Genomic DNA, 12,222 nt, shown 5'->3' on the forward strand with positions numbered 1-12,222 from the left:
ACAAATAAAATTGTAAAAATGTCAACAGGTAATCGAAAACCTATATTCAACTCTGTATACATGACCATTTAGAAGAATCTACTTAGAAAATAGTTATCCGATTATCATCCGAATCCAACTGAATCCAACCGAAAACCAATAGGATATTATCCAAATCCGTCAGAATATAATAGGATGCGGGTATGGTATTACCATTATCCTGATCCGAATCTGATCCCTTTACACCTTATTATGTATCTATTTCCAATATTACTTGTATATCCTAAGAGAAGATGGAAGGAGAGAGAGAGAAATTATGGAAGAATCAAAATCATGTAGAGAAGATGCAAAAGTGGAAGAAGAGTGATCATAGACAATGGGGGAAGACAAAATAAGTCGAACATAGGATTTTCATTTAAAGGTTTTTTTGTTTTTTTGAAAAGTTTAATTACTTACCGGGTGAACTGTTAAAATGAATAATTCAAGAGATTGAGACTAATTTTAGGATGGTCCTCAAAATTTTCCACCTCTTTTTCAGGATGTGGGGATCGTTCTTCAACAATTTCAGTCCTTTTCCATTTTTCGTAGAAGTAACAAAATCATGTTATCTGAAGAGATGATTGTTGAATATGCCATAGATGTTTTTACTTTTCTTTTAATTTTTGGGATAGCAATTTGCCACACATCGATCAAATGGAACGATCCAAAAACAGTGACGAAGGGATTTAGCATAAGTTGATATGGTTTCGGTTCCTTCAGCTTATAAACTAGAGTATAAAGACGAGGTCTCTCAAAATTAAGGATAAAACTGCATACATCTAATTTTTTTCAAAGGCCATACTAACTACAGAAGCTTCATGCACTGGATACAACCTTATAAATGTGAATTCTCCTTAACTTTGTACACCATTTGCCAATCAATGCAGATACCAAATCATATTTGAAGAACATAGTTGTACCAATTCTGGTTAGACCACCAAACCGATATGAACTGTTCGACTTGGGACAACTAGTTTCGATTCGGATAAAGGAGCCAGCTAGCTACATTCCTGTATACATTTTCCGGGAGGATGACTTGTCTTCTTCAACTACCCTCCTGGTTTGCCACGTGGAAGATTCGACATATCGGCATAGGTGCATAGTGAAATGTCTCGGATGTCACTTGTCGGCAAAGTAGACGAGTCAGTGGGAGACAGGCCATTTCTATCTGCACGTGTGTCAGAGCATTAAATACTCTGCGCTTGAACATTAAATGTCATGTGCTTATCGAGGGAGGCGCCAATTGTTTCATATCTTACTAGGTGCTGCTTCCCTACAGCTTGTTTAGAGTTCAGAAGGAGACATGTCACATCTGAAGCCTTGGTAGGATAGGACCACTGACAGTTTGGGGAGAAGGTGCATCAAGCTCTTAGCTTCTCCAGCAAGATTGGTACCACCCCTAATCCTGGCCCTTCATTCAAACTAAAAAGATTCGATAGTCAAGACTCATCTTCTCCAAGAAAGACATTATATTTGCCTATAAGAGTAAAACTAGAGGACCAGGTCCAATAAGCGAAAGTTAACCTAGCATTTATTCTCTTAGGCATTTATTATTCTTTAAGAGGATTTGTGTTATCCAAAATCTGGGAAGTGGATTTCCAGTCCTCAGAGGTGGCACACTCGTATTGTTTTTCTTACTCACAGATCCTTGATTCGGAACATCTTTGAACCAGACCAGAATGGGTAGATTCTAGAACAACAAACATGAATCAATTGACTGCTAGGTTTCATTTTCAGCCATGGATCCGACGTTTAAAATTAACTCTGAGCCTGTACTTGAGGTGGGACAAATGACGAATAGTTCACCCAGATAGATCCATTCTAGCAGCCTTGCCATGCCCATCAAACATAAATGCCTTTGGAGGTAACCACCTAGGGCATGCGGAGTCCTATCACCGAAACATTGACGACTTAAATGGACGAGAACAAAATAGAGGGAATGTTCAGTTGCCCAAGCATCAATAGGTTTCCACGCTCCGCCATTAGCTTCCACCAACGCAAAGACAAAACAAAGAGCGTTGGGAAGTGAGATCCCCTTTCAAGCTTTGGCGTGTCTCTCTCTCACTTGCGGGGCCTCTTTGGGGGTGAGTTTTCGTTTCCTCTGATCGGTAAGAATTAGAACAAAACATCATTAACTACAAGATTTATTCCCCTTCTTGTCTGAATATCTCATCTCTGCACTTATTTTCCAGCAAGTGAACAAGAGTGAGAAGGATTAAATAAAGAAGAATCCCATTAGAATGGATATAAGAAAATAAAAGCAACATCAACCAAAAGCTCATCAAGACAAGACGATAAAGCAAGCCTAAACCTTATTCTCCAAGGGCATCATTCCATATGCAAGACTCCACCTTCTTTTTGGACTCTTCTCCTCAACCTTTTCTACCTTAGAAAAGTGCTGGGCCCTCTGCACATCCACCAAACAACGCACCTTAGATTGCCATATAACCTTACTTCCTTGGACTTTGCAGCTCAGCTGCCGATTCTACTCCTTTTTTTAAAAGCCCAGAATCTATAGAGATGTTAAAAATGCATATGTAAGTGCCACACGACAATATTACTTTCCTATATATATATATATATGCACACAGCCTTTTAAGGCTATGTAAGAATCAATCGAACCGGTATCCATAACAAGAGTCATCCCACCATGGGTAGGAAAAACGATAACACTTCTATCAGTTCCTCTATTGCTCTCCTGCAAGAGAGGTTCAGGCAGTTGCAGAGGGTTAAGGCGATGAGAGAAGAGAAAGAACTGTTGAGATGGTTGGTTGACTTGGAACGAATCACTCCAACCGTGCATCCTGAGACATCCAGGCTATCGTTCCATCCTGAATTGGTAGATCCAGCTGGGCAACCTCACCAAGGTTCACTATCCTACAGAGCCGATTCACAGGTCAACCATGCCGATTATCAAGCTGTTGAGGCTCCCCCACTCATGAACTTTCAGCCCAGAGATAAAGCCAATTCGCACACATTGAATAATCTTGATGATACCGATGTTGATACTTCTCTTCATCTGTAACCAAAACTTACATGCTAGTTCTCCCCTCCCTCTTGTTAGCTCTTTTTTGTTCACTCTTTTCAACTTACTCTTGCTGCTGTATGAAAAGGAAGAATCAAGGAGTATTCACTACTGTTTATTAATTTTGTCATAATCATCTTCATGTTCAGCAATTACACCAACATAAAGGCCCTCATCCTCTTGTCTCTCCTGGGATGGAATGTCAATGCACTCACCCTTATTTGAGTCTTCGTCACCCTTCCATTTTCTTTTCATGATTCTAGGTACCAAACGAGTTACTTCTTTGGTCTCTAATGTTTCATCATCCTGATTTACTCGTTCAAATCGAACAGCACTAACCTTTCTTGCATTTCCTGCCAATATCTGCAATGCAAAAGAAAATTTGAGACAGATTTTAGTAGAAATGTTATGATAGTACTGCCAAAGTCAGCACTAGTGGCCAGTTTACTATGCTACTCAATATAGATCAGATAAACAAATATACAGATTTTGTTCCTTCCAATAAAACCTAATCACCCAAATGGCCTGACAGGACGCAGGCCAATGAGATCCACCCAACCCAAGAAGATGGATGATCCTGTAATGTTTTCCCAAATAAGGCAGTTAACGGCATGCAAAGCATTTTACTTCCAGTACAGGGGTGTCCAGAGATTGATTCCTGAAAGGGTTTTTAAAAGATCATAAAGATTATCTTAAATTTGATACTTGCCTTTGTTTTTCATTTTCCTTCTCAAGTGATTTTAAATCAGAATCAAGCAGGGCAACCATATTATGCGGCATTTTCACACCACGCAAGAAGAATTTCAGGGGGGCCCATTACTAAGAAATTCTTTGATGATTCAGTTACTAACATCAGTAAACATGTTGACAGTTTTCAGCATTCAGTTTCTGTATACGTTTGCTAGAATTTGGGACTTCCAATAGATTCTGGAGCTTTTGATAAATAAAATCATGAATTTAAAACAGAATAACAGAAAAGAAAAGAGTCAAAGTGACAAGGACAACAGTAAATATTTACAATGTAATGGTGAAGAATTAAAAAGATAAGAAGAAGCCAAAATGAGAAAATCACGTACAAAAACCAATTAAACCCCCACAATATTTTAGGCTTGAGAAGATTTCAAGTTTAAGTCAGACAATGAAAATAGGAACATAATAAAATTACATCCCTCATCTTATGTTGATCACAGCTTTTGGAATAGGGACAAATCTACTGAACCTAGTAACATCCATGCACCAGCCCCATGGAGATCCAAGTAAGAAAAAAGAAATCATTCCAATAAGCTCAGCTGTCCAAATGAATTACTTGAGTTTGACTCTCTGGCGGGGTCCTACTCTCTTCCAAAACAGAATAACTGTTGAAAGAGCGTGATTTTTGCCATCAAGCGAATCTCACTAGTAGAGACGCCCCCGAAACTTTCATCTTTCACCAAAACTCCTGATCGATCCCTGGTAAGAAGATCCCCCTGACCCGTCAACCTGGAATCGAATGAGTTTTCTAATCTATGTTATTTTACCACCCCCAACCCCCCGGGACCAATGTTCTCCTGTGCCCTGGCTGAGCCTTTGTTGCTTAGCAAGGCTTTGGTAAGGTAATGTCTGGCTTTCATGCTTTGGTGGGTCTCCAAGATCCTTTTCATGACCTATGTTGTGTTGAAGGGATATCTATATGATGCGATCAATTGCGTAAGGCTCGTGGTAGCAACAGAACGGGGGAAAGTATATAGTATAAAGAAAAGATAGTTCTTTTCTATATACTTTTATTTTAGTATTAGTTAATGATCCCGGCTCAGTGAGTCCTTTCTTCCATCTAACTTAATCTGAACTAATGTTAAATTTTTATTTTTTTTATTTTTTTTTTTTTTTTTTTGGGGGGGGGGGGGGGGGGTGTTTCGACGGGGGTTTTGTTGCCTTCAAGGTTTTCTGAGATTGCTCGCTACATCTATTGTGCTACTGTCTATATACAGGGATTTAATTCATGGATACTTCTACTCTATATCTTGACTCAGAACTTAATTTTCATGGCATTCAATCAAAGATTCAAATGACAGCAGAAACCAATTCCTAGATGCAAATATAACATGCTAAGTAATTGGAGACCAACCCCAGAACTAGCAACCATGCCTGCTAAACATGAAAATACACAAGTGATGCAAAATGAACTCTTAAGTATTCAAACTGTCAAGCAACTACACCTACAATATTACTATAAGCTATACCTCAAGTTTATAAGTCTGATACTTTTCCTTGTGATCATGGCGTTCAGAATCTGCTTCGTTATACTCATCATTCTCCTCCCGGTTTGCCTTTTCAAGTACAACTTTTATAGTCTCACCTGTCCTGGGAATATATCCAAATGCCTCACAGATAAAACCTGATACAGTCTCATACTGGTGTTCCTGGTTAGAGAAGATGCCATGTGTAAATTAGAATTTATTAAACCTAGCAGAAAAAGCACGTGTGTGTGTTCGAAGCGAGAGAGAGAGAGAGAGAGAGAGAGAGAGAGAGGACAACTATTTCTTGAGTTTCAGTGTGTTATGATTTACTCTACAACAGCATCCAGTGCAAAATAATAAATATAAAATATGCCACGGAGGGATGGACTAGAATGCACAATTATTTCTTGAGTTTCACAGTGCAACATAAGTCTCTCAACAACCAAAGTAACAGCTTCGGCAGTCCAGCAGCACCTTCTGACATAGGAATGGTCCTCCATAACTTATGAGACCAGGACTCTTGTTCCTAACCAAGGAAATAAGAAAATTGCTAGATTTCCCTGGTAATCAGGGTTGCAGGGTATTCATCCAAAAAGAATTTTAAATCCATCCAAAAAAAAATCTCAGATGAATGGTTGTATCTGTTACCTGCTCAATTTCCTGACAATAAAAGGGAAGGAGAAAGGACAGCCCATTAAAATACCAATCTAAGCTTCAGTCAGTAGGCTTAGGAACTTCTTGTTCAAATATTTTCAGGAAATGGAGTAATGCATGGCATGCTAGAACAGCCAAACCTGCCTCCTACTCCTTGTGTGGTAGAAGGTTTAGTGCAAATCAATCCACAGCCAACTAAACTACAAGAAGTGCTTTTTTGAGAAGATGCCCAGGTAAATCTATGAGCACTACTATGCAGACAACCATATTAACAATCATGATCTCAGTTCAGACTACAAGTCAGGAAGAAACAGACTCAACGAAGCAAAAGCATGGCAGACAGTTAAGGGTTATGTAGTATATAATATACTCAGCTAGGATGACAACAAATGACCATCAGAATCATGGAATAGAATAATTTTCTCTGGCAATCTCCTCCACTTCTCACTATTTTAAGCTCACTTGGATGCATTCCAAATGTCCCAGTCAAAAATGTGATCCCATTGTTGGGTCCTTCTCCCAAGGAATACTCCAATTAGGAACAAATACACCAACACAGTGAGAAGTGGAACTCCTCCATTTTCACATTCACCAATCACCATACTTTTCCTTATAAAGGGAAGCTGATACAGATAACCACACCAAATTGACCTATTTGCTATGAAATCAACCTAGGGTTGGTAAAATGGGTGCTAGGCCTTTGTTCCATAGGTTTATGTGATTATGGGCCTATATGGGCCTAAGAATTAAGTGTCTAGGCCAAGTATAAAATTAGGTTGATTAATTACTTCAATAGGTCTTGTCTAGTAGATTCTGTCCAACTTGAGTTATAAAGGCAGAATAGTCTTTTCTTATGTTTTTATTCATGTTTCAAGTATCCTAGTCTAAGTCAACTAGTTCCTACTTTGTGTCAGTTTCTAATTTTGAGTTAAAATCCACTTTGGAGTCCAAATCAGATTAAGACATATGATGTATAAATAAGCAGCCTCCAGTGGATGGGAAGACACCAAACATTGACATGACTAAAAAAGCTTCTCATTCAAGTACTCTCTTGTGTTTTGCTGCTGCAATACCGGTTTTGTTCAATTTGGTCACCGAAGGTCCAAAAGACCAAAAAGACTCCTAAAGTTCTATGGTGAGATCAAGTCTAGATACTTGCTGTGGGTGAAAGGACAGCCTTCGACACTCCACATTCACTTGAATCCCAGCATCTACAACACCCTAGGTCCAGGAATAGTGATTAATGGCAGCCTACCCCTTCCGCCTACTAATTCCCCTTCATTTTTCTCTTTGAAATTCCCTACCACTGGTTTGATCCCCTTTTTCACCCTACACCAAAAAATTCACAACTTATCACCAGCCATCACTCTCCATCTAAAATCAGCCACCATACCACCATCATACTGTTAATCTTCAGTCCATACTGCAGTCGCAAAAAACCTGCCATGCTCCAGATCTGCCACCTTCTTGATTTAGGAACCCACTTTTACCTTCAAAATCATTATTCATCAAACTCAATGTCCAGCATCTCTCATTTTCCAATCCCATTCAAGTCAGTCCCTCCTGTATCTTTTTCCCTTGGCTGGAAGATCTTAATTCCCAACAACCTCTTCCTTAGCTGCCCTTTTACCAGGCCCATCTAGTCCCTCGCCCTTGCTTCCATTTGGGCTAGCAGACATCCTCACCCTTTCAAGACGGAACGCTGGTGGTTCACCTCCTCCTTTGGGGTTCAACTTTCGCTGATGTGATGGGGAAGCTCTTTCTCAGCATGTGCATCTCTCATTTTTGGATGAAGAGGAACTTCCGCAAATGGTCTTCCAACTCCAGATCTGCCAATCAGATTTAAAAAGCCATCTGCAGGGACGTCGACTCCAAGATTTCTTTTCTCGTGCAAGCCTGCTGTAGAATCCCCAAAGAACAGTCGTATTGTTGTCACCTAGGGTCTAAACACCTCCTTGCTTGTCTCCTAGGCTCCAACAACAGATGGTTTCTCCACCTTCCTCCAAATATTCTCCCTATTGGGCTGTTTATAATGTACTTTTATTCACCCAACAAATTAAAAAAATAGAAGAGAAAGAAAAAGAATGTTCCACCATCCAAACCTGATGAAATTGGTGAGCAGACTCCATCCAAGTTTCATATCATTCTCACATCATTAAACCCCCATAAGTTATCTTGAAAAACTTCCCCCAAATGCACCCCATTTACTGGACACTCTCAAAACTGCCCATATAAACCCAACACTACCCAATCTGTTCCGTCCAGGGTTTGGAGATTACTGGTTCAACTTCACAGGGATCTACTTTCAAAGACCATCCCATAGGCCATACCCAAATTCACTACAGCCCATTGTTTTGGGCCTCAAGTAGATGTTGCCCTATAGACCCTGGAAGATTTGCCTAATTGAACTGAGGCAACATCAGAAGTTGTGTGCCAGTGTTACTAACTGTGAAGGTATTACACCACTAGATACTCCTTCCCTTCCCATTCCCAAAACCCTAAAAGTATTACTAGGTGTGAAGGTATTATACCACCAGATCCTCCCTGGTTACATCACCAACATTTACTTAGTACCTCACACAAAGCTTGTTTCTACAAAAATAAGCCGATATAGGTGATTTATTTGCATCATCCAGTAAAGGGGTGAGTGATTTGAACCAAGGGTTTGTCCTACGGTCCTATCTATTTCTTCTTCTTTCCTTTTTTTTGTGCTGGGGGGGTGGGGGGGAGGGTTAAAGGTCCTACCTATTTCACCACTCGTAGACAGAGAAAAATATTTCTCCTTGTAGCAAGCAAAGGAAATGTACCTCTACAAAAGGATACCAACATGAGTGATCAGTTCAACAGATTTCTCACATGATACAGCTAAATAACCATTGAACATTTTTAATTTCTCTTTGCAAGTATTATATCTGAAATTCCTGAAAAGGCAAGAAAGGCATATAGATGAGTGATCTGAAACTAGGGTTTGTCCTACAGTCCTACCCATTTCCACCACTTCTAGACAGTGAGAAAAAGATATCTCCCTGTAGCAAAGCAAAGGAAATGTACCTCTATAGAAGGATATCAACATGAGTGATCAGTTCAACAGATTTCTCACACGACAAAGCTAAATAACTATTGAGCATTCTTTCCCCCCCCCCCCCAAAAAAAAAAAAAAAAAAAAAACTATTGAGCATTTTAAATTTCTCTTTGCAAGTATTATATCTGAAATTCCTGAAAAGGCATGGAAGGCATACAGGTAAGTGATCTGAACCTAGGGTTTGTCCTACAGTCCTACCAATTTCCACCACTTCTAGACAGTGAGAAAAAGATTTCTCCTTGTAGCAAGCAAAGGAACTGTATCTCTACAGAAGGATAACAACATGAGTGATCAGTTCAACAGATTTCTCATAGGATATAGCTAAATAACTATTGAACATTTTAAATTTCTCTTTGCAAGTATTATATCTGAAATTCCAGAAAAGGCATGAAAGGCATACAATGCAGTATTTCTGACATCTGAGGGTATATTTCTCCCAACCCTCTCTTCTATTATCCATGAAAGGAAGATCCACACATACCCATGAAGGAAAACTTTTCTGGGGGTTTTGTTGGGGTGGTGGGTTTGTGTTTTGGGCTGGCTGTTGTGGTCAGTGTGGAGGGGAACTTGGGGAGGGGGGGGGGTTGTATATACATGAGTTAGCGAGAGAGAGAGAGGAAGTGATAACGGTTAATGGAACTTTACCAGAAAGCAACAGGAAGCAAAAATAGGGACACTGAAGAGAAGTATCAAATAGCACTCACCAAATCTCATAGGCAGTGACACAGTGTACAGTTCCATAACTGGAACCACAGCAAGAGCTGAATGTATATATCATAAAAATGGTCTCCTAGTGTATTTTGACAAAGTCTACAATTCCGACAAGAAAAAGACGAATGACAAGCAACTAAGCAAGGAGGAAGTGATAACGGTTAATGGAACTTTACCGGAAAGCAACAGGAAGCAAAAATAGGGACACTGAAGAGAAGTATCAAATAGCACTCACCAAATCTCATACGCAGTGACACAGTGTACAGTTCCATAACTGGAACCACAGCAAGAGCTGAATGTATATATCATTAAAATGGTCTCCTAGCGTATTTTGACAAAGTCTACAATTCCGACAAGAAAAAGACGCATGACAAGCAACTAAGCAAGGAGGAAGCTGTTTCTAAGCAACCACTCTTCTTTCAACTAAGTTTCTTTAGGTATCAGTGCATTCCTTGAAAATGAAGCTTCCTCATAGATAACATCATACTTGTTTCAGACTTAACATGACAAACGGGACTTTAACTATTACAATAGAAGGGACAGGAAGGGGATTGCCTTATGGCACAACCTCACAAGGTGAAGACATTAGAGTAGAACCCAGGACTTCCTGAGAGCCAAACTCTACATGCAAGACACAGTGAAGGCACCAATCAACCCAACAATCAGTTGTGTCCAGTTAGGGTCTTACTAGTGAACAGGAAAACAAGGAAGGAAAACAAGGACAATGTGTGACATATGACATTAGTTGAAATTTATTACAAATGGTGAACAGAGAAGTAGAAGGATAACTAGTTTCAATGACCGAGAGAGAGGGAGTATAATTATCAAACAATACTTAACAAACCTCCGGCATTTTGATATTTAAATCCTCAGAGAGTTGATCTATTGACGTGTTTGCATCAACATCAAAAATCCCCTCTGCTCGCATAACAACATAACCAGTTTTTTTCTGGATCTCCTCCTGTCAGAAATCACAGCTTAATGAGAATTGATAAAAGCAAAACAATCACCCTATCAAAACTTGAGATAACATAATTTTGAAGGGTATAGTCCACATCTGCAGTACATGGAAGGTAGAGAAATTGTCAACGATTTATTAATCACACACAGAGACATAGTTGTCAAAAAGTAAGTAGGAACTAGGCAACATCTAGCGTCCGGCCACAATGGTCAACTTTATCGACTAGGTGAATGCCTTGAATAGCCAACTGGGCACCATGTCTACTATAGTGAGAGGTATACTAATAAGACCCTCGATCAAGCACCAGATTGAATGGATACAACCCCTGCAATAGCTCTTGGCAGTAGACTGTAATTCTCTCTCTCTCTCTCTCTCTCTCTCTCTCTCTCTCTCACACACACACACACACACACGCACGCACGCAATGGAATTGAATGGTGTAGACAGAGAACACAAATGGAAACACTCCAATTAGTTCAGCACTACAAATTACTCGATTAAAACTGAAATGCAAAGCTTCCCAAACCACTGAATACCGCTGCCTCCTCACCTGAGAGTCTTCCTCTCCACCGTGAGCTTAGCTCACCCCTCTCATTCTTACATTTTGCTAACCTCGTACCAGCCCTTCCCTCCAATATAACCCCAAGATCCTAATCAACTACTTTCCACCTAAGCAATACCTTTTGAAAAGTGCAAAAATGAAATGTGGCTGATCCCCAATGAGCCCCTGCCATTTGTCCCTGTCCCCCACATGGTCATTTGGGTTTGATACCCTACAGCTCTTTTATTCCCCTATGGTATGACCCTCGATATTGGTGTCTTAACATATACCAAGTCGATGCCTTAAGGCTATCAAAAGAAATTTTCACAACAAAATCACAGCAGGCACCACATATCAGTAGACTAGTTCAATCTAGAGTTTTTCCTCCATGGATTAAGTTTGCATTCTATGACAAGTATGGACTCCTTTTGTTTCCTAAGGTCTGAAAAAGGTCTTAAATGACAAAAGACTTCAACTTAAAACATCTTGATGTACACAACAATGCTGCCCTTCACTAATAGTTCAAGAATATAGGAGAAATGGTATCAGACAGGGAGGTCAATTAACATAAATATAAACTGTCTCCATGCTCCTCTTAAAACCCTAAACTAAATCAACCAAAGCAGATTGATATCAGGGACAAATTTCTCAAAAAACAAATTCAGTATAACCTTCTACATGACCTACTTTTCTGCAATCCTAGTATACTCCTCTCATACTGTTTTCCTCAAACTACCAATAGGCTCGCCTAAATCTGCACTTAATAATTAGAGCTAATTGCACTGGCACCCCAACATGGAAGCACTAACACCCTACTTTATGTTTAAAAAGCACAGAGACCCCAAAATTAGATTTTCATTGGATATATTTGTCCAATTTATCACTAAAAACAGTTAAATTACTATTTTTTTTTCAAAAATATCCCTATAATAAACAGTGTTTGAAAGGTTTTCAGTGACAAATTGGACAAATATATCCAATGAAAATCCAATTTTGGGGTCTCTGTGCTTTTTA

At 39.5% G+C, this 12,222-nt stretch overlaps 1 protein-coding gene across 1 annotated transcript in view; it reads right to left on the reverse strand.

The window, feature by feature from the left end:
- Positions 1-1,711: 1,711 nt before the first annotated feature.
- Positions 1,712-12,222, reverse strand: part of LOC149002967 (DUF21 domain-containing protein At1g55930, chloroplastic-like) — a 30,160-nt gene continuing 19,649 nt past the window's right edge. Inside the window, exons 12-14 of the mRNA XM_089138538.1 lie at positions 10,551-10,667; positions 5,263-5,442; positions 1,712-3,406 (exon numbers count right to left, since the gene is read on the reverse strand). Coding sequence (XP_088994664.1) covers positions 3,152-3,406; positions 5,263-5,442; positions 10,551-10,667 — 552 coding nt within the window. The 3' untranslated portion in view covers positions 1,712-3,151. The remainder of the gene's footprint in view (positions 3,407-5,262; positions 5,443-10,550; positions 10,668-12,222) is intronic.

Source organism: Hakea prostrata, chromosome 10 (assembly GCF_041222555.1).
Source record: "Hakea prostrata isolate BN-2017 chromosome 10, UWA_Hpros_2, whole genome shotgun sequence".
Taxonomy (NCBI): domain Eukaryota; kingdom Viridiplantae; phylum Streptophyta; class Magnoliopsida; order Proteales; family Proteaceae; genus Hakea; species Hakea prostrata.